We start from the raw sequence: 24,127 nt of genomic DNA on the forward strand, positions 1-24,127 counted from the left end.
AGAGAGAGAGAGAGAGAGAGAGAGAGAGAGAGAGAGAGAGAAAGAGCCGTTTATCACAATGTTTTATATTATAACACCCCTTGCAAGTATTCTGCCTGCTCATTGGTTTAGAGCGCGTCACATGACATGTCTTAGTTTCGCTAGACGACGGCCGTGTGATAGTGCGTCGGTTTGCCATGCGCTAGTCCGAAGACTAGCACACGGCGCCGTGCGCTAGTCCGACAGACTAGCGCACGGCTTGCAGTACCCAGACGTCCGTTGCGTGTACGAGGATGATAAATTAATAGTCTGTAACCATTTCGGATTGCACGACACTACATGCAACACAGTAAGTAAAAGTGTTTGCAATCTGTATTCGCGTCGTCCGTGGATTGTAGCATTCAGGTCTGTAACTTAATAATACTAGTACAGTATTTAGAAATGTTTGGGGTGTTATAAAACAAATATTGACTGCTTTTACTCGTGCAATGGTTAAAAACTATGACTCCCTTGGTGATCCCCGGAGCGTTCTATTTCCCCTCGGCTTCGCCTCGGGAAAATAGAACGCTCCGGGGATAACCTCGGGAGTCATAGTTTTAACCATAGCACTCGAAGCAGTCAATATTTGTATACTATCAACAGCTCTCCATTGCTCATTATGAAAAAGGTATATTATGAATGGAAACAAATAGATACCCCAATTAAACACATTATGAGCTTGCATCTTATACATTTGTTCTTAACCCTTTTGGCTCAACTAATTAAGAAAATTTTGTTGATTCATCCTTTAGTTTTCTATTTCTGTTTTCTAGTTTGTTTTGTTCTACTAAGCTCAATATCCAGATTTCAATTTAATTTTTAATTTATTTTTTAATTTTAATGCGTAAGAAACCCAAGCGCCGTGATCACCCCTTGCCGAATCGTCATCAAGAATCCTGTAAATAAGGTCAAAGGTTAAATGTCAAAGGTTAAATGTCAGAGGAAGAAATCATTACACACAAGGCCACCGTCTCAGAATGTCGAGACGATCAAAGCGACTTATTGAGTCAATTCAGCACGTCAATTGCAAAAGTGTTAATAACATTTTGTCATACTTAACAAATCACAATGATTGACAAGATTAAGTGCAAAACTGTAGAGTGCAATGGTTTCCGACGTCAATCCTGTCATGAGCCGACCCAATGTAAATGTTATGTTAAGTTTGCCTGTCTGAAACCAAAATTGATATGTGTCGACCTATCGAGTCACTCCTAATCTATTTGGTTCGGCGCGCCTCTGGCTCGTCTGTCTGCAACGGATGCTACTTACCTTTAAATCCATCCCTATGGTTTCCATGGGGAGTAAGCAAACCATAATGGATCCAGTAAAGCAGACGAAGAAATAAATGAGGAGGGCATCAACTGGTGACTGCTTAATAAAACTCTGGAAATGACAGGACAACAACAAAATGTAACATTGACAAGACATCAACCTGGTGTGAATAACCACAACTAAAAGTTCAAACTGTGTACTTTTATTTTAAAGTCTCAAAGGAGGGAACTGGACACCTTTGGTAATTATAACTAAGTGCTGTATCCCAATTATGCATAGCATAACAAATCTGTGCAAATTTTGAACTCAATAATTGGCAATCGAAGTTGCGGGAGAATAATGAAACAACCGAAATCAGCTGTTACGTTAATATTTGTAGTTTTCAGGTAAATTTTTCCTGAGGAAACTATTTCACAAATGGTTGCAAGATATGAACTTCATCCTCAGTTAACGTTTTTAGACTCAAATTAAACAGCGTTTGATCCTACCAAATCTATACCTTTAAGGGGCTATAATGAGTTGAATTTCGAATCATATTTCCTGCGTCAGTTTGACATAATTTCGGGGTAATTTTTACACAGACTACTGGTCATCTGACCCTAAAAGGAGTCAGGCCCTATGAGTATCGGGATCCGGATCAGTTCTGGAGTGCGTTTTGGCGATCCCAACCAAATCCCAACAGTGTCAACAAGTCAGTTACCGTTTTGTCCGTATACAGCATCGCCACCGCGCCCAACCGATCACGCGAAAACGCTCAACCGATGACCAATGTTTCTGGATGGGTCGACAATGCGGACTCCTGACCCACTCTCCAATAAGTAAAAAACACCACTCTTTACATTTCGAGTTGTCCCTCATATGGCTCTTTAAAAAAGAGTGGTGGTCATTTCACTCTTTCACTCAAGGACAGAGCGAAAAATCACTCCAAAATGCAAACTTCAACCCAAAAGAGTGGAAGACTATTCGGAAAAGAGTTGTCCCTGATGCCATGGCTCTTCAAAGAGTGCTTCTTCACTCTTTTGCATTTAGAGAGCACGACCTTTGTTACTCACTTCGGCAATGAATGGCGTAAGAGCTCCCCCGATCTTCGCAAAGAATAATCCCGTAGCCAAAGCCATGGATCTCGTCGATGTTGGGTAAGCTTCTAACGTGTACAGGAACAACCCTCCATACGTCCCGAGTGTCAGGGCACGGGTAACGAAGATAAAGGCAATCGGTGGAATCCTTTCAAAATTGAGAGAGAGAGAAAAAAAAGGGTTTTAGGATTTGAATTTTATAAAAATTGCGGACACCATTTTTGTGTGCGTCCACTTGAGTTGACGCCGAAATATCCTGATGTAATTGAGGTTAATTGAGGGTTCGATTGAAGTGAATTCTTCTTTTGGTTGAGAGAGAAAATTTTTGTGCATAAGTGAAAGTCTAGGGATATTGTAATTAATTGTAATAATGCAGATCGCAAATGAGTTGCATTTTAGCCTTTCCTAAACATAGAAAAACTGCCAAGTTTCCACAATGCAGATACTGTTCGCCCAGTTACACACACCATAAAGAAAAACAAGTGTAGAAACACCAGTTTTAGACCCCCTTTAAACATACAAAAAGGTTCCACAGGGGTCGGTTCTTGGACCTCTATTGTTTATAATGGTAATTAACTTACTCTCCCAGTGATACGATGATACACAGGATGAACGAGGCTCCCAAAAGTAGAGATATGCTCATTCCTCCCTTCCGGCCAAAGACATACACAAGTGCGACAATCGCTGGGGCAGCTTTGAACAAAATGAAAGAACAATAGTAATAACTGACTCGTTGAAAAAAAAAAAAACATTCGTGTTTTAGCTGACTCGGTGAAAAAAAAAACAATGGTGTTAACTGACTCGTTGATCAAACTTGATCGCTAGCTAGACCAGCATGCACCTCATTCCATGCCAAACGCGTGCGAGTATTTGCGATAAGGCTCAATTTCATAGAGCTGCTAAGCACACAAATTTGCTTAGCATGAAATTTCTTCCTTGATAAAAATAGGATACCAACAAAATTTCCATTTGTTGTATATTGCTTGTTACTGGTATTCAGCTGTTGTTTGCTTATCATGAAAATCACGTGGAAATTTGGTTGGGAATCCTGTTTTTATCAAGGAAGAAATTTCATGCTCAGCAAATTTTTGTGCTTAGCAGCTCTATGAAATTGGGCCTTGATCTATGTGCAATTCAAGTGACGAGCCTACCAAAGAAATCGCCCACGGATGCAATGACAGCCTCTACGTATTCAGCGTTGGATACCACCACTTCACACTCGACTGGTTCCTTGTCTTCTTCCTTACAGAATGGAGACGTCATCCGTGGATGGGGATCCAACTATTGAAAATAAATATCATAACAATAATCATGGTAAGTCCATTGACTCAGTGTGTTGACATTTTTCAAACATAGTTTAGTGATAAATCAATTTGGTCAGCAAAATTGTTATCTAGTTTGAAAAAGAGCTGGTGTGGTCTCGAAGTTTAGATCAGTATATACTCTGCTCGTCTTCAGGATAAGAAGACTAGCAGAATTATACTGTTCGAAACTTAGAGACAACTTTTCAGGGCCAACACTTCTCAGAGAATTTAATGTTGCACATCATGGCTGAGAAGCCGACGTTTCTAACCAAACTCTAAAAACTCCCGCGTCAGAATTGAGTCCCAGGGGGCCAGACCAATTTCTGTGTCAGTTTGACCCGGAATCCGTGTCAATGTGACCCTGAATCCGTGTCATTGTGACCAGAAATTTGGTTTAAAGCCGGGATTTTGACTCGAATTCCAGGACACATTGACATAGGCCAATTCTGATCAGGGAGTTTTTTTTTAAAGTGTACCATCGCCTTAAAGGCACTGAGATGTCAAAGGCAACCCAAGATATCCCAAGACATGCATAAAATAACAAATCTGTGAAAATTTGGGCTCAATTGGTCATCTAAGTTGCAAAAGAATAAAGAAAGAAAAAACACTCTTTTTGCATTATTCATCAGATGTGCTTTCACATCGGATGGATGCATAATTAATAAATACTTCGGCAGAAATATTTTATTATTTGAGTGAGAAATTAAAATGCCTGTTAAAAAAAAAAAAACGTTACTTCTGAGGGAGCCGATTCTCACCTTTTTTCTCCCTTTCTTTTTACTGTCAATATGTGGGATGGCACTCCTAGAGCTCCGTACCATTGCTCGTTTCCAAGTATGTTTTTATGCTTACAATTATTTTGAGCAATTAACAATAGTGTCCAGTGCCTTTAAAGGTGACAGTATTAAACGAGCTTACCGCACTGTCAGGTAGTTCAATATCTTGCACCTTGCTTGATGTGGAATGCTTGGGAACGATCTGTTTGCGAACGATCAGTGTGACATTGCTATTAGTAGTGGAGTCCAGCGTGGTGGTGTCATTGGCTGTGGGTGGGAGGGGCGAGGTGATACGGATCAGTCGACCGCTTGATAGAGCGATCCCAAGATAACAAAAATACACACAGAACCTGTAGAGAAAGAAGGTACACTTTGACGGTCGAGAGAAATGAAACATATTTCTGTATATCATTATTCAAATTCTACAAGAATTCTACTTGCACAGATAACAACAATAGCCTACACAAAGAACCTGTCGAGAAAATGAAATATATTTGTGCCTGTATCATTATTCAAATTCTGCAAGAATTCTACTTTTTTTCAATTTTTTTTATATAGAACTGAATCAGAATCGATTTGGTTGAAAGCCACACATGTTCATGCCAGCTTAGTGAGGTCAATCTGTTGTGGGGTCAAGATGACAAGGGAAAGATTTAAAAATGAAATCGTTTATGTCAGTATCAATATTCAAATTAGATTAAAAAAATATTCTATTTTTATTTGGTATAGTTGATCCAGTAGAGTCAAGATGGTGAACGCCACATCTTTGTACATGCCAGCGTAGTCAGATCAGTAAATCTTTTCTGGAGTCAAGATGACTATAGAAAGATTTCTCGAAGAGCTATAGGCAGTGAATCATCCTGAATTGTCACGTTACCAATCACATGGTGATATTGACAACTCGACTTAAGGTGGATCTTTTGTGATTTGTGAATTCAAGCACGCGACTCTTGATCAAAACGGGTTAAAGACACGGGACACCTTTGGTAATTTCCACTGACCAGTTGGTTGAACTCAATTGGTCGTCGAAGTTGCGAGATAATAATGGAAGAAGAAAAACCCTTGTCACACGAAGTGCTTTCAGATGCCTAGATGGGAGACCACAAAATCAAATTCTGAGGTCTCGAAATCAAATTAAAACATTTTAATGAGAAATAACTTCTTTCTCGAGAACGACATTACTTCAGAGGGAGCCGTTTCCCACAATGTCTTATACTAACATCTCTCCATTGCTCGTTCTCAGTAAAAATGATTTTGAGCAATTACCAAAAGTATCAAGTGTCTTTAAGCATCCTCGGATGTGAAAGACAGCCCTGTGAGACTTTTGCGGGCACCCTGCCTCCAGCACGTCGTCCATTTATTTTTCAAGGCTTTATATACTTGTATGTAATTGTCTTATGTTAAGTGTTGTTCATAGAGGCTCTTGCATTTTGCACTATGTCTCATATAATTATAGGATTTTATCCCCAGTTGTGTGACTGTGTCTCCCATACAGCAACTTGACAAAGGCTGGAGTTAGTCGAGTCAAAAGAGGGTGCTATCATGGAGGTAGATCAGACGAAATCTCCACACAATCTTCAGTGTGGAGACAAAGTATTCAGGGGAACACTTTGTGCATTCAGGGTTGTTTAAATACTCAATTTTTTCACCCATTTTTTTGTGTAAGTACACGTGGGAGAGGGACTCATGTATTTGAATTGCATGAAGAAAACATTCTTTGAATTTGAACTTTGGACTTTGGAAATTGTAACCGTTTATCCTAGTGGAAACTCTGAATTCTGGTGTCCTTTTAAATCTTCTAGATCAACTTTGACAGAAAAATACATGATTATATCTAAAATGATGTGAGAAGAAACACATTGAATAATCATTGTGTCAACAATAAGTGTCTTACCATATAACCCAAAGCATTATTGTTTTACGACGCAAAGCTGGACTCAAAAGTTGAACGACTGAACTTGGCTGCTCCTGTAAACACACAAAAAAAACAAAACAAGAATGGTGAGTTGACAACACAAATGTCCCGCTGAGGTTGGAGTTGCTGCACCAAGTCCTTTTCGATTTATTCTCTTAGCCATAATGACCTTAATATTTACCCGTCTTTGGGTCATAAAATAAAAGGCTTCTGGGGGATTCTATGACTAATCCACAAACCAAGTTTGGAGTTGATACGCCAAGTCGTTTTCGAGTTAACACTATGCCCTTCGGCGTCGCCGCGGGGGGGGGGGGGGGGGCTTCAAATTACTATAGCTAAATAGCCAGAAATTATTATTTTGTTTTTGTTTTAACCTTACACTGTATATTACTCAGTACTTACCCGAGTGCCATAAAAGAAATTTCACATGCATTATTATTACACGGGTGGGATTCGAGCCCAAGACCTTTGCCGTAGCAGTGTCTTAATAACTAGACCACTGGGATTGTCCGTTAGCGCACAGCCTAGTATTGCATTGTTATTATTTGTAAAACATGTAGTTTGTATAGACGATGTGACCTATGTTTACATTCAAACCGCCCCCTATTGAAAAAAACACTGTATACGTCATGTTTCGCCGGGCAAAAAGACACGTAGTCATGGTAAGGTTGCATAAACTTTCTATTAGCTGGCTGCCAAAACACAAAGGTTTTGCCCGGCGGTATGCGCGCAAATCATGTTATGGTTTTCGTGTGACGTCAGAGGTCACATCGTCTATACTCTTTTCCTGTTTGGTTGCTTTTGTATTTCTTAAGAGCTTTGTATCGATTTGTAAAAAGAGCTAAATAAATAAGATTTATTTTGTTATTATTATTAGCTCAAGGCACTTTACGACATCATTATGTGACGTTCATCAGGCATAATTTTCAGAGCATTCCTCTAAATTTCTAAACTCTCTGGGGATGAAACGACCCAAGCTGCTTAATTAATTATCAAATTATACATACGGTGTAGAGCCCGCTCAAGTTTCCATGTATACAACTGTATGGTTTAAAGGCAGTGTACACTATTGGTAATTACTCAAAATAATTATTAGCACAAAACCTCACTTGGTAACGAGTAATGGAAAGAGCTCGATAGTCTAAAACATTGTGAGAAACGGCTCCCTCTTAAGTAATTTAGTTTTCGAGAAAGAAGTAATTTTCCACGAATTTGATTTCGAGACCTCAGATTTATAACTTGAGATCTCGAAATCAAGCATCTGAAAGCACACAACTACGTGTGACAAGGGTTTTTTCTTTCATTGTTATCTCGCAACTCCGACGACCAATCGAGCTCAATTTTCACAGTTTTTTTATTTTATGCATTTTTTGAGATACACCAAATGAGAAGACTGGTCTTTGACAATAACCAATAGTGTCCAGTGTCTTTAAGCGACTGATCCTCACACCCTACCCATGCACTCACCTTATCATTGCGGGTAGCCTGGATGAGCTTTCCCTCCGGAAGCTTCACTTGGTTTCTTTCTGCAATCTTCTTAATCGTGTCTACAGCCGTCCTTATACTGCCCGTCAAGGCGAAGTATCGCGGTGACTCCGGAAACGTCTAATTGAAGTAAGTTGGTTTGACATTTTCAAAGGATGTTCACGGATTAACGTTAAATTTACACGGTTTAAAGAAGTTTATGGTAAAAAGCTTCCCTTCCAATATTACTTGCTGATGAGGTGCTCTAGGTTTTGAGAAATGAGTAAAACAGTTTCTTGAAAAACATTGTTGTTTCAGTGAGACGGAAATTATTTTAGCATGAACAATAGATTCACGCAACTCTCCTGAAAACAATGCCTTTGTGACCCCCCCTTAAACAAAATGACGACAAATGAAATTGAAACTTCTACAGGTAAATAATTTTTACAAATATCTTCAGTGAGTAGGGACTCATGTCATGGCAACACCAACATCGATGACTTTCAAAGGTAACAAGACCCGTTAAAATAAAACTAATAATGACAATATTTGTAAAAGAAAATCTCTTGGTCAAGGGTGTGTCCCCCTTGACCACACCCAGTCTGGGGTGGGGTGGGTTGTGGGTATGTGAATGGTGTTAAACGTACCCAGACCACAGAAATAACTGGTATGATCGGCAGCGCTGTACATATACACTGAATCCTCCAACCATAGTACGGGAGAACCAGGTAACCCAACGTAGCCAAGTAAACACTGCCGATACCGAAGAAAAGCTGCCGAGGAAAGGCGAGTGAGAGAATATAATTATTGTTAAAGACAAATGAAATAGAATTGGTAGAATTTGAAACATTATGATAAACCTCTACATTTCTACATTTGATTCTAAGGCCTGTGAAAATGTTGACTCAGTTGCAGTTGAAAGAAAAACACCCTGTTCACAAAATAATGTGATTTCAGCCTTATAAAAGGCTTCAGGCCAGAAGTCTTTAATATTTATTTTGAGTGAGAAATCACATCTGCGAGTGAGAAATGCACATACAACTCTAATACAATAAATTATCACCCTTCCCCGCAAATGGTAAGGTCTTTTGACATATCACTGCCGGGCCCAATTTCATGGCTCTGCTTACGGTAAGCACAGAATCGGCACTTACGGAAGCAGGGAATTCTGTGCTTACGGCAAGCGTATATTTCACGGGTTAGCGGCGAATTTTTGCTTCTGCGCGTGCGTACTCCCCATTACTAGGCATTCTTGGCTTACAAGGCTAGCGCAGACATTCGGCGCTTGCACGTAAGCGGGGAATCGTGATCGTAAGCGCAGAATTCGGCGGTAAGCAGAGCCATGAAATTTGGCCCAGATGGGACCAAGGCATACATTAGATAATAATAAAACTTAAGCATCCTTGACATTCGGTACCTGCAAATAATGGTTTTATTTTATGTAGGGCAAAAAAATAGTTTTATGCTAAAATCAGGAAGAAGGCCCGAGAGTTTTTTCATCCCTGCTTAAAACAAATTACAGCATACCCGTTACCTTAGGCACGTGTTGTGACATTGTATTTTTGCTGGTAGCCTCTCTTTGGTATCAAGCAGAACTGTGTTTGAAGGGGGCGCATACATTTGATTTTTCGAAACCGTTCGATTGTTTTAAATCCTAAATAAATGTAAATATCCTCATATTATACAATCAAACTAACGGGTGAACGTTTCATTTCAAAGGTTGGTATCAGCCTTTTTGAGACATGGCGGACACAATGCTACAACGCTATAAGGTTTGGTTAAATTTGTGTGTATACACCCAAACATAACACTCCAATCACGTCCGCCATACCTCAAAAAGGCTTATATCGTTTTTGAGATATCGCCGAAGATCCATAACGGTTATGTCAATGAGTCAGCAATATTCCATAATTGGATTAGACAAGTTGTTGACAGTATCGTTTATCAATATCAAATTTGGAAGAATAATCTGTATTTTGAAGAGTACACAATTTATGAGACCATACTTTTTAGCAACGCTTTTTATATTAAAATTGAGAGAAAAACTTATACCTTTTTCCATAACAACATTACCATGAAATGAAGTTGTTCTTAAAATTGCTTTATACTTTCAAAGGCTGCTGTACGTCTTACCAAGTAAGTGATAAAAAACGTTTGCTCAGAACTATCGTAAATAATATCATTTTACCACTAGCGTTCCAAAGTCACCCATTATGTTTCACATACCAGTAACATACTTATTAATTTGTATCGCTTCTGCTTGAACTGTTCTGCCATCTTTTCGAATTCATTGTATTTCCTCTAAACCATATTATGTGTTTAAGTTTGTCTCCTTTTGTTTGCATTTCTGGTTGTTTGTTAACTTATATATTTGGCTGTTTTTTTTTCAAGCTTCCGCTTATCAAAACAGCCCCATAAGTATGAAAATAAATTTGTTTCTGAAATTAGAATTGCAAAAATATATTCCCCATTAATTGATGTCAATGTTAGAGGTCGAGAAGTCTTACCCATGGTTGCTTTAAAAGGGACATCGCAAATATATTGACGCCAATTTCGCTGCCAGTATTCACGACTTGGGCCATCATGAACCCACTCAGGCGTGATTTTTTTTTTAAACAGTAACTTGGTTGCCCGTTGTCGCGCACACAACCTGGCACCTATAGACGCGCCGATCTCTGATCTGACGTTGAAAAGTGTGCACGGTGGGCTGTGCGCAACAGACCATTGCTGGAAAAAAAACCATACATATTCACGCTGGGTTTGTGACTCGGGGCAACTCGTAAAAATTGGCGCCAATATTGGCGTCAAAATATATTTGTGATGTCCCTTTAAAGCCACCATACTTACCACTTGGCCAAGCACAAACAGAGCTCTGAAGCTAGACGGTGTGATCTCACCGAGGTAGAGTATGAATGAAGACTGGACACCCACCACACACACCCCGGCAATAAGCCTCAGGATTAACACCCAGGTGTAGTTGGGGGCGACTGATATAAGGGCCGAGTAGATGAACATTAATGTGGTAATGATGATCAATCCCTGTGATTGAAAGAAAGGCACTATGGTAATTACTCAAATATTTTTTTAAATTGAGTTAAATTACTTGGTAACGAGCAATTGAGAGTTGTTGATATATAAACATTGTGAAAAAATTACTCCCTCTGAAGTAAATTAATTTTCAAGACAGAGGTAATTTCCCACATTTTGTGCAACAAGGATGCTTTTTCTTTCAGTAATCTTTGCTGAACCAGAACAACGTTATTTAGGCTATACACTCATTTTGTTACAGTATAATATAGCTTATCATTATTTTCCTGATAGGCACAATACAAAATGTGAAGAAGCTTTTTCTTTTAATTTATTTTCCCCAGGGTTGCAGCCGTATACAAGCTTGTGTGGCCGGTGAGTGCGGGTATAATATTGTTCTGTCCCTTCTTATTGTCGCTGCTACCAAATGGTATAGCCGTAGCCGTAGCCGTAGTCGTAGCCGTAGCCGCTTGCTTTGGACACTGCATTAACATACACAGGACATTGAACTCATGGTTACGGTATCTGTTTGTAGTTACATGTAATTCGGCGTTTACATGGTGAGGTCAAACTCTCTATCACGTAATTGTTGCTGGTAAGAGTATTATGTGAAAGTCTCCTTTTCGAAGATATGTTGGCTCCGAGAAGAGTGTTTGATTTCAGCCTTTTTCAATCCTCTGCCTTGTCCCTGAAAAATCACACCTAAAACAGCACAGAAAACCTAGCCTAACGTTAGTACTTTAAAGGAACACGTTGCCTTGGATCGGACGAGTTGGTCTATATAAAGCGTATGTAACCGTTTGTTATAAAATGCACATGGTTGGACATATGTTTTAAAAGTAGAATACAATGATCCACACAAATTTGCCTCGGACAACTAACTAACTAACACGGTCGGCCATATGGCCGACCGTGTTAGTCGACGAGAAAAAGGAAAACCATGCAAATTCGAGGCATGTTTGTGTGAATCATTGTATTCTACTTTTAAAATATCTTTCCAATCCAACCATATGCATTAACAAACGATTATAAACGCTTTTCAAAGACCAACTCGATCGGTCCTAGGCAACGTGTTCCTTTCAACGCAATGTAAATAGTCTTTGCTGTAAATGTATGTTCTTAGACTTACCGGTCTTCTTCCATAGACATCGACCAGTTTACTGATGGGATACGCCCCAAGAAGCTCCCCTACGAACAGCATCTATCAACGATCATACATACATACACAATATAAAAAAAAAGCGTTTATTCACAGATTTAAAAACAACTAATTTTAGTAGTAGACCTTTTGATATACGAAACCGAAAAAATAAATAAAAATACATTTGTGCAAAAAGATGGCTGTTTAATGGCTTGTTGCGAGAGGTGCTCCACTGGTGGTGGGAAAAGGATTCCACAATACGTGACCCTGCAACAGAGAAGGAATTGACTCAAAATAAAGCGGCTAGATGTGGGGCATATGTGGCCTGGTAGGCCCAGTATACGTGTGTGCTTGGATCTGAGGGCATGATCATGAACCTTTAAAGGCAGTGGACACTATTGGTAACTACTCAAAAAAATTATTGGCATCAAACCTTTCTTGGTGACGAGTAATGGGGAGAGGTTGATGGTATAAAACATTGTGAGAAACGGCTCCCTCTGAAATGCCATAGTTTTCGAGAAAGAAGTAGTTTTCGAAATCAATCATCTGAAAGCACACAACTTCGTGTAACAAGGGTGTTATTTCCTTTCATTATTATCTCGCAACTTCGATGACCGATTGAGCGCAAATTTTCACAGGTTTGTTATTTTATGCATATGTTGAGATACATCAACTGTGAAGGCCAGTCTTTGACAACTACCAATAGTGTCCACTGCCTTTAATACATGGTTTAAAACAATGGAACTGATCATAGTCATTATAATATCTTACCGTTGAGATTAAGGCGGCTTGTTCATCTGTTAATTTGAATGTACATCGCAAGATCTCATTAATTGTAGTTGAGAGTAAAGTCTGTGCAAAGACGGCAATCTATAAATCAACAAAATCAAATGAAATCAAATGAATATTTCACACCATCATGGTTTTAAAGGATTTGGGGGTATTTGTTGTAGGACACAAAACAGAATGTCCACAGCCTTACATTAAATTCACACAGTTTGAAGATAATGTGCTGAGGTGATGTAGTTTTGTGAGAAATGAGTAAAACAAGTCACGAAAAATAATTGGAAGATAAAATTATTTCAGAAAATACGTTTTATAAAACGTATTTTCTTAACCAAAACTACAGGTACACAACATCAGCAACTCTACTATCATTATCTTCAAACGGTATAAGTAATGTAAATATGTGGACGTTATGTTTTGTACCCAAATCCATCAACCATTAGTGGTATTTCGACTATGTAGCAAGGTGTGCCCCTCCCATTGGGTCTTTAGTGTGTTCTGACAATCTTAGGAATTCTTTAGAGAACGATCGGAGTAATTTTGTACTAGAGGGGAAAAGTCTGTAAGTAAACATTTTGTTTGGGGTTTTAAAGAACGTTTGGACATCAAAAAGAGCACACAAAAAGACAAGAGTGGGGATCAAATAGCCGATCGAATAGATAATCGAACTGCCAAAGTTCGTGGGCCGTATTCATTATAGGCAAAAGTGCCGCAGTTTCACTCATTGTTACCAAGAGCATGCAATGTCTTATTCGAGTATATAAAATGAGTAGGGCAGATGGCCTACAGCTTTCGATTCAAACCGGACCTTCTTCAGAGGCATAAAACAAGTACAAACAAATACATATCCATTTATAGAAAAAAACCACAAAAATACGTATCCATTTATAGAAAGAAAAAGAGGGGGGAGGGATTAAGGGAAGGATCCAGAAAAAAGAGGGACAATTGTAGCCAATCAAAGTTTCTATTTGAGAAATAATTGGTGGCTAGAACCAACAAGAGCAAAGTGGTGAGGACATAAAATGTTCTTGATTACTCGACCATAAAAGTGGTAAATGCATTGTATGTTTTATACAATTGTATTATAAATATGTGAATAAAAAAGTGACCGTCGGATACGGACATTATAGCAAAGCAATTAGTATTGGTTTTTACCAGAGGTACCATGTGAAGCTCGTATAAAATGACTTGGGTATAATTTTGTATACGAAATGAACTGTGTGTAAGATATTTCGGGGAGGCCTGCAAGTGACTTGTGTACCAAGTGAGCCACATTGTTTAGCAGCGAAAGCCTCCGTCAGCAGAGAGAAAATTAACATGATATCCATTATCGACAACCGTGTGGGAAAACGTTTTCGTATCCGGTCACCACTTTCTCACTAATATTTACAAAAACAAATATCTCACTCGAGTAAACTATACATTATTTTATTTCATAACAAAAGAACAAGTGGTGGCAGGATACGGAAACTTTGCCACCGTGTTTTATTTCGTTTTCTTCCTTTTGATGTATCATAATAATAAAACACATTCTACTGTACATTATAATGACTTGGGATTGAAGAATAGGACTCGAACCAACGACCTGCGGATGAAACGTACCAGCGCTCCGCCAAACGAGCCATCTAGCCCTTTGTGTCCAAGTTAAACCCTAACTCATTAAAAATGTTAACCTTTCAGTTTCTCTTGTGGTTCATAATATTTAATACATTTATAAATGACTCACCATAGCAAGAAAAGATGTGAGTAGAATAGCGATCTGTAGGAACCCAACACCAATGGTATCAATGGCATCATTCACTGTATAGTCATCGTTATCATCCGATGGGTCCACTCCGCCAGGCTCGGTCTCGGGCACTGAGCGTGTCCCGTAATCAAGTACACCCGTGGGTTGCTCTGCATCAACGGGCGAGCCATCTGCTTTTGTCCCGCTGATTTCTGGAGGTGATATGCATTTTTATTTATTATTAGTAGTGAAAGCGAAATTGAGCACACCATTGATGTATTAAACCTTCTATAGTTTTCATGCATGATAATTAAAACGTAATGCAGTCTGTTGTTTTTGAGGCGGATAAAGTATATAGTGGAAGGTTTTGCCAATGTTCGCAGGGTTCTGCAAGGTATGTGGCATGTTGTACCCACCTCCTACTGTGGCTTCATTGTGGTCTGGGAATCTTAGGAATTCTTTAAAGGATTTTCGGGTTTGCATTCTGATACAAGAGGTGAAGATTTTAAAGTATGGGGGGAAAAGTTGGGGAACACCCTCTGCCAGACTGCCCTCTGCCACGGTGTAGGTTAATCACTTAGCTTTTTAATGAGCGGTATATTGTTTTCAACCGTCTGTTGTTCACTCTGGACACGTTTGGTAATTAGTCAAAATATGTATAAGCATAAAAATGACTTGGGGAGCTGTTGATAGTATAACCATTGTGAGAAACGACTCCATCTGAAGTAACGTGGTTTTTGAGAAAGAGGTAATTTCTCACTCAGTAAAATAATATTTGAATCTAAAAAAAAAGTCAGGCCTGAAGCATTTCTCAGGCATGCATCTCACACAAATTTGTACGAAGGGGAATTATTTTCTTTCGTTATTTTCTTGCAACTTCGATGACAAAATCACAGATTTGTAGTTTTATGCATATGTTAGGTTCAGCAAGTGATAAACCAAACGTGTACAGGATCCTCAACCAAAAATGTTGTCTCTATTTTTGTCTTTTCGGGCTGGCCCAAAATGTGTGGCTCGGTTGACGTCACTTGGGTTATATTTTAATCAAAATGAAAGTTGCCTCAATGACTATTGAATTTTCTATTAATATTCTCTGTATTATTTGTAATGTCTCATAAACTTTTTATTGTTCTATTCTAATGATTGTCTGTAAAATAACACTGGTACCTGTGAAAAGGCGTGAGCCACTGACAGAGTTTTCCCATGATACACAATTGACAAATAAATAAATTTATAAATAAAGAAATACCTGAAACTTCAAAACATAAATAAATAAATAAATAAATAAGCAACTCATTTTCGATTTGACACTTGTTTATGCCCAACGAAGTTACTTCAAAATTAGACATTAATATATATTTATAACAAATTAAAAATAAAAGTAAAATGCCGGTCACCTTTAAGTGGATGTGTCTCGTCTTTTCTCAACCTCGTCTCTGTCCCCGTCCCCGTAGATTCACTGGCCATAGTCGATCCCTCTATATGATTCCAAACAAATGTTTGCTGAATCGACTCAGCACAGAATCAGTGGAGAGTTTATTCTCTCAAAATTTCCCAAAAGCTCTTTTATTGGTGGCGTTCCAAAAAAATTACTACGGTGCTTTTTGTCTTTAGCGTTCCGAAGTGGGCCATCTAGAAATGAGTGGAAAAACCATATGCAATGAAATAAAATAATAAACCATAATCAATAGTAGTGATGAATACGAGTTGTATACTGTTCGAAACGTCGTAACACTGGCTGTTCCCTGAGCCTACACTCACACAAAAGAGATTTACATTGTACCTCGCAAGTTTAGGCCTACTGTTTATTTATAGTTTCTTCCTATTTATCCGGACCATGCAAAGCTTCAAAAATACTGAATAGCAGTGCTATATTTGGTTTGCGGTAACACCATGTGTATCTGCTGTGATAGATTATGTTTTATTGAGAAATTGTCTTGTTTCGATATTATACTACTGCCGCGGACGAGATTTTTCACATTTGCGAGACTTATCACTTCTAAAAAGAGCTGCCCAGCTTGTTTACTACTTGGGCGGAAGGTAGGAAATCTGCCGGGATATAAACTCAACTGCCGCGTTAAAGACAGTTGACGCTATTGGTAATTACTCAAAATAATTAATAGCATAAAACCTTACTTGATAACGAGTAATGGGGAGAGGTTGATGGTATAAAACATTGTGAGAAACGGCTCCCTCTGAAGTGACGTAGCTTTCGAGAAAGAAGTAATTTTCAACGAATTTGATTTCGAGACCTCAAATTTAGAATTTGAGGTCTCGAAATCAAGCGTATGAAAGCACACAACTTCGTGTGACAAGGGTGTTTTTTCTTTCATTATTATCTCGCAACTTCGACGACCGATTGAGCTCAAATTTTCACAGGTTGGTTTATGTTAAGATACACCAAGTGAGAAGACTGGTCTTTGACAATTACCAATAGTGTCCACTGTCTTTAATTAGTGTCAATCAAATATAATCTTCCCAGTAATAACAAAATAATTCACATAATCACATGGTGTTACCGAAAAGCAAACATTGATACCTTACCATGCAATTCTTCAAATCCCACAAAACAATAAAACAAACAAAACAGACACAAACAAGTTTTTTTTCCAACAGCTGTCAGGATCCTCATCAGATGGCCGCTATTTTTCCCAAACACGAGTGTCCAAGAATACAGTCTGTGAGTCAGGGAACAACTATTAGAATTTCAAGGTAAACTATGAGAGAAATTCATTTTCCATTCTCAATAATGTATAAATAATTAGCGTTGCCAATATTCACCAGCAGGCATGATGAAATGGAATAATATAAATTGCTTGTTTTTATTAGACAATGTGTACAAGTAACGCTTATCAGATTCAACTGAACATATCAACCACTAATATATTTTTCTAAAACCACATTACTTCGAAGTGAAATGTTTCTCAAAATGCTTTATACAATCGAAAGCTTCTAACTAAAACCCGGTATTGCCATCAGTTTTAAGAGTGTATCTCTAGTCATGCATTTCCACTTGACTGCTTATGTTACCGTGTGTTCATGATGTTGTGTCACTTTACATAATGGGTGCGTTCGTTTAGCTCCCCCGAGTCTACCCCGGTGTGTGGCGTTTTTTTTTTCCAGGGCGAACGTGGGTAATTATCTGCACACGTTCGTCCTGGAAAAAAAAAATCCACACACCGGGGTCAACCCAGGGAAGCTAAACGAACGCACCCTATGTTACATCTGTGATGTTCATGTGGAGTGTGTCATTTTTTTTGCTACTAACAAAGATTTTGCGCAGCTCGAAACGTACGGCTATTAACTATTTATTGTTTGTACTGTTTTCATGAAATAAAATTTAGTTTGAATAGAACTGAATCGAAGCATTATATTATAATTATACACAAGAACACAATCACTTGAATACCATACAACATGGTTTATTACGTTACAAAACGCTGTTATAAAAATCGCACCCGTATATTCCTCAAATATTTACAGTGGGGCCATTTGAACCGAAGTCTATGTTTATTGCTGCTTGATTTGAGTATAGCTTTAGGTGATTACTTTCATTAAACGTTGCTGAATGATATTGTAGGCCGCCCAAATAACGGTATCCTGAGTGGAAACAAGTGTATTGCTGCATTTTAGTCAACCAGTAAACACGTTACCTATTCGTTATTGTGTAATACACACATAATATATATCCTTGTAAATTAAGGTGAAAATGAGTCAAAGGCTATACTTTATATAGGATTTGTCTTGAGGCATTGCATGGTGAGGTATCAATATATAAATTTACTTGGTTTGCGGCAACACCATGTGTGTATCTACTTGCCAGGTAGAGTTTGTTCTTAGAGAACGGTCTTTCTTTATTCTACAACCGCGGAGTAGATGTTCAGGGGTTCAGGAGACTTCTTAGTTCTGAAAAGAACTGTCCTGCTTTTTAACTATCACCTGGGCAGATGGTATAGAAATAGGCTGGGACTGCTACTTTAGCTTACAGGATCGTAATTAACTGCACTACTGCGGAGCCAGTTTTTGGGTTGGTCTCAACCTTTCGACTAAAAAGCTTGCTCTAGTCATCGTCAGCAGGAGACATGATAAACTTTATTTTGCCATACACTTATTGCCGCGATTGTACGAGTCCTATATAGGACGCTTGGGACAAGATTGAAGCGTCGTGTCCAAAATAATCGCTCCCGCACATTCGTGGGACAAGATTGAAGCGTCGTGTCCAAAATAATCGCTCCCGCACATTCGTCCAAGTGAAGGGTCGCGTAACGTCGGACAAGGTTGGTGTCTCGTGGGCGTCATTCACGTTATTGATAAGTTAAAACATGTTTTTTTTTTAAGAGTGTGAGGTGGACAAGTTTGCATGTATATTTTGTACAGAATTAATGCATTGTAAAGTACTAGGGTTCGAATCCGACCAGAGTAATATGCTTGTGATTTTGTTCACAGGACTCGGGAAAGTTTAGAGTGTACAATGCTAACACACATCGGTGTAGGATAAGACCAACATTAAGATTCTTTATCTCTGATGCCAATTTAACATCTCTGAACCCAAATTAACAAAAAAATTCATTGTGAAAACAAAAACAAAATCAATAATGACAAAGATGCGTTTAATAAATTCATTTCTTACGTAGCTTTTGCAGTTTAATCAGCCTTCGTGAAATGTGGCTTTTTTATTCAAGAGGCAAGCAAATGAAATGGAATAGTCCAGATTTCACCTCGATTCTTCTGCGACAATGCACTCACGTACATGCAATAATTATTTGCATCATAATGTATTCTTTTGAACAGCTTAAAGGCAGTTGGCAATATTGGTAATTGTCAAAGACTAGTCCTCACAGTTTGTGTACCTCAACATATGCATAAAATGACAAACCTTGCAATCGGTCGTCGAAGTTGCGAGATATTATAATGAAAGAAAAAACACCCTTGTCACGAAGTTGTGTGCTTATAGATGCTTGATTTCGGAAGTCTCGAAATGATATTTGTGGAAAATTACTTCTTTCTAGAAAACTACATGTTTCTCACAATATTTTATACTGTCAACCTCTCCCCATTACTCACAATCAAGCAAGGTTTTAAGGCAATAATTATTTTGAGTAACTATATCCAATAGTGTCCACTTCCTTTAAAAGCCTTGGTAATTACTCAACCTAATTGTTAGCATAAAAACTTACTTGGTAACGAGCAATGGAGAGTTGTTGATAATATAAAGCATTGTGAGAAAGTAATGCATTTTTGAAAGAAGTAATTTCTCACTAAAACGTTTGAAATTTAATTCGAGACCTCAGACATAGCTGTGGTCTCGGATTCAAGCATCTAAAAGAACACAAATCATTAGTGTGCAACAAGGGTGTTTTTTCTCATTTTTTTCTCGCAACTTAGAGGACCAATTGTTTCCAAATTTTCACAGGTTTTTGTTATTTTATGCATATGTTGAGATACAACAAGTGAGAACACTGTCTTTGACAATATTACCAAAGGTGTCCAGTGCCCTTAAAGGCAGTGGACACTGTTGGTAATAACTCAAACTAATTATTAGCATAAAAACTTTCTTTATTATGAGTAATGGAGAGAGGTTGATGGTATAAAACATTGTGAGAAACGGCTCCCTCTGAAGTAGGGTAGTTTTCGAGAAAGAAGTAACTTTCCACGAATTTGATTTCGATACCTCCCAATTAGGATGATTGATGATACTTTATTAAATATTGGTTAAGTTGCAAACGAACACTGCAAAAAAAGTGTTAACATTTTCTAAAAATTACTGTTGTCACATTATTTTTATAGATACCCAAAAAAATAATCAAAATTGACACCGTAATGGTAGGGTTTGTAGTGAACTATTCATGTTTAGACCATCACTCTTGATAGTTCAAACAGCTGGTTGGGGTATTTTTTTATTAAGGAAATATCAGAGTAGACAGCAAGGTCTAACAGCCGTTTAAAACCGGCCGTCGAGGCCGTGCGAAAGGACCTAGCCGATGGCGAGGTCCTTTATAGGCCACATGGTTTTAAACGCATGTTGAAGACTGAGTCACCACTCTTGAATAAAAAATAAAAAAACTAGTTAAAAGGGTAATAATTTTGAAAAAACTATCAAAATTTGTTGTAAGTTGTCAATACTTGTTTAAACACCTACACGTAACGTGCTCTTCACCAATAGGAACAGCGAGACTGGAGTGCGTTTTGGCGACCCCAACCAAAAACTGTTTCGGTTGTTGGTCGTTGGTTCTGCTGTTCAGACGGAACGATAGCCGAGTTGTGAGCTCGGTTACCGTATTGGTTATGACGTCAGAAACAATTTTGGGTTGGGGTCGCCAAAATGCACTCCTGGCTGCATTCAGTTTCGCTGTTCCTATTGGTGGAGAGCACACATACATGTGTAGTTTTTACGTTAAAAACTTTACATGTGTTTTGTGTACACCAGATGACTATTGTATAAACAGGGTGTTGCAAAAAAGTATACATTTAGAAAAATGTATCCCAAATGGAGTTTTATAATAATATTATAAGTTTACAACAATTTGGCACTAATTATTGATGGACCAAGGTCATATTGCTTTTAATTTGTACCAAATCAATCCTCAACTGTTCCGCATGACTGAGCACTAAATAATTACTAAAATTTTAATTGACTTGCGCACAAAAGTGCAAGGGTTTTAAAGGCAGTGGACACTATTGGTAATTACTCAAAATAATTACCACCATAAAACCTTTCTTGATTACAAGTAATGGGGAGAGGTTGATAGTATATAACATTGTGATAAACAGCTCCTTCTGAAGTGACGAATAACACTTTACAAAAATGTTATGAAGTACAAGGCAAGTCGGAATCTGACAAAGAAACGATCTGTGCGACCTAGAACTGGTCGATCTGCTGCAAACATCAAATGTTGCATTTCTCATGATGATTTCAATTTGGTCTGCGTCCAAACTTGGTAGACTCATGGAGGACTGAGGGTTCATCCGATTTCTTAGCAAATTTGTCAGCAAAAACGCACATGCCTCACCTTCCCTACTACGGTGTTTGATTCTGGTAAAATCCTTTCACTTTTGTGCGCAAGCCAATTAAAATCTGACAAAAGTAATTAACTGATGCTCACTTATGCGGAACAGTTGAGGATCGATTTGGTAGAAATTTACAAAACTATGACCTTGATTCACCAATACATAGTGCCAGATTTTATGGAAACTTGAAAAAAAATCAATTTGGGATACATTTTTTTTTAGATGTATACTTTTTTTAAACACCCTGTAGAGGTAGAAATACTTCCATGGTATTTATGTAACACGAGGACAATTAAACAAATGTGCGCTGTCAGCCATGGTCTGTGTGATGTACTTAGGTGTGTCATTTACCGAGTCGTCAAAAATTATGTCCGTCAAAACACCCCGAGTTGCAGAATTTTAAGGAGAATTGTTTTCCATTTTTGTGTTACTTTGGTTAGTTTGACGATCAATAAGGTGTGACGGTCATAAAATCGTCCATCTTTCAAACAAGTACTAATTATCATAACTGTTTACTGTAATCTCGGCAAAAATTAAAATGTGTGTTTGTGTAATTCATAAAATCCAGACGGCTTATCATCAGTCTGGGTTAGAATTGTATACGTTATTTTTAGTTGCTCATTTTTTTGTTTACCCAAGTGTTCGGTTTTGTATTGTCAAATATGTTTTGGAGGCAGTGGACACTATCGGTAATAATTCAAAATAAATATTAGCATAAAAACTTACTTGTTAACGATCAATGGAGAGCTGTTGATAGTATAAAACATTGTGAGAAACAGGTCCCTCTGAAGTAACGTAGATTTCGAGAAAGTTATTTTCCACGAATTTGATTTCGAGACCTCAAAATAAGATTTTGTATATCCTTGACAGTTCACTCTTTTTGTTGTACTTTTTGTCTGAAGATTGAAAAAAATAATAATAATTATGCGAGTCGTGGCACGTCGCTACTCATTAAATGTCACTTCAAGACACACTTGTCCCACTTGGTGTGTCTCAACATATGCACAAAATAAATAACCTGTGAAAATTTGAACTCAATTGGTCGTCAAAGTTGTGAGATATAATGTCACACGAAGTTGTGTGCTTTCAGATGCTTGATTTCGAGACCTCAAATTCTAAATCTGAAGTCTCGAAATCATGTTTGTGGAAAATTACTTCTTTGTCGAAAACTACGTTACTTCAAAGGGAGCCATTTATCACAATGTTTTATACTACCAACAGCTCTCCATTGTTTCCAAGTAAGCTTTTAGTCCAACAAATATTTTGAGTAATTACCATTAGTGTTCAGTGCCTTCGAAACATGTGTTCCGCATTTTCTGAAGAAAAAAAAACGATCAAAAAATGTATACCCCTGTAAACTCGCCATATTATTAGAAAAGGCATTTCGAAAGAAGCGACTCAAATAATTGTTTCAACACAATGTAAAATATTATATTAAATTATAACACACAAAAAACACACACACACGCCATTGACTTACCTAAACAGCGATATCATACATCTGGCCTTGTTGACTGTTTTCCTTTAAGCGATAATATGCCGGTACATCAACCTAACACCATTGGTGCTAGACTCAGACGTGACATCGTGTGGACTACCATTCAGAACAGGACATTGTCTTCCATCGGATACAAACATTCATTCCTTATACTACAACTATATAAAAAAAAATACCTTATAACTTAAGTGATATAGATGCGATATCGCCACCAGTATACCGACTTCAATAGCAGACCATTTGATAATGATATTGGAAAATGCCCGCATACATCAGCATTGAAACACTAGTTGCATATTAATAATTATTAATAGTAGATTGTAACAGATATACATTTCGCATAAACATATGGCAGCAAGTTTGAACAGCATACGACAGCCTGAGGTTTGTGTGTAGTCCACCAGGTCATACGATAATTGAAATAAACTGAATATTCAACGAGTTAAACCACTGAACATTCAATAAGCTAAACCTTTTTGGGGTCACCTTTTCAGCAACCAGCAACTTTCTTCAAATCATGGTGGGATTTCAGTGCATTAATATTCAAGCGAAAGCAAAACAAACACTCCTTTTCTTGTTTAATTCCATTGCACTGGATGGACACTATTGGTAATTATTCAAAATAATTGTTAGCATAAAAGCTTACTTGGTAACAGGCAATGGAGAGCTGTTGATAAAACATTGTGGGAATTGGCTCTCTCTAAAGTAACGTAGTTTGTGAGAAAGAGGCAGCATTGTCTCATGTAAAAAAGCATATAGAAGTAGCCTATACCTTTGGTGCCTGCACAGATAGCCGTAGCCGCCACTTTGGGCACGGTCTTATAGCCAAGACAGCGTAGCAAATGTCCCAGTTTTGAAGACCCCCATCACAAAATCACCGGTTGCTTATCCATCTGCATGCAGCAATCGAAACCAGCCCAACATGAACGTACACAAAACCACTAATGTAAAATAATATTGTTGACATTTCCATTGGTGTGTTCGCTGGGATAGTAGAGGATAGAGTTAAGTTTACTCTTTCAAAAAACCATTGCGAAGACTGGACGCCTTTATTCCGAGTTCAGAATCATTTTGGTTCTCGATATGGTGTAACTCCCATTCTATTGTGTCTTCATT

General features: G+C 38.1%; 1 protein-coding gene across 2 annotated transcripts; it reads right to left on the reverse strand.

The window, feature by feature from the left end:
- Window positions 1–715: 715 nt before the first annotated feature.
- Window positions 716–24,027, reverse strand: LOC117289891 (putative transporter SVOPL). 2 transcript variants are annotated; one of them, XM_033771084.1, is made up of 16 exons: window positions 23,784–24,027; window positions 22,994–23,169; window positions 15,903–16,137; window positions 14,506–14,717; window positions 12,765–12,863; window positions 11,982–12,053; window positions 10,673–10,864; window positions 8,473–8,598; window positions 7,829–7,966; window positions 6,341–6,414; window positions 4,589–4,796; window positions 3,518–3,647; window positions 2,948–3,059; window positions 2,343–2,514; window positions 1,288–1,401; window positions 716–914 (listed from the first exon to the last, which is right to left on the reverse strand). In XM_033771084.1, exons 3-16 carry the CDS (start codon window positions 15,970–15,972, stop codon window positions 906–908), a joined length of 1,728 nt encoding a protein of 575 aa, XP_033626975.1. In that variant the 5' UTR covers window positions 15,973–16,137; window positions 22,994–23,169; window positions 23,784–24,027; the 3' UTR covers window positions 716–905. The 2 variants fall into 2 exon arrangements, with proteins under 2 accessions (XP_033626975.1, XP_033626976.1); XM_033771085.1 differs by lacking the exon at window positions 23,784–24,027 and having other exon boundaries at window positions 22,994–23,266.
- Between the last annotated feature and the right edge of the window lie 100 nt (window positions 24,028–24,127).

Source organism: Asterias rubens, chromosome 5 (assembly GCF_902459465.1).
Source record: "Asterias rubens chromosome 5, eAstRub1.3, whole genome shotgun sequence".
NCBI lineage: Eukaryota > Metazoa > Echinodermata > Asteroidea > Forcipulatida > Asteriidae > Asterias > Asterias rubens.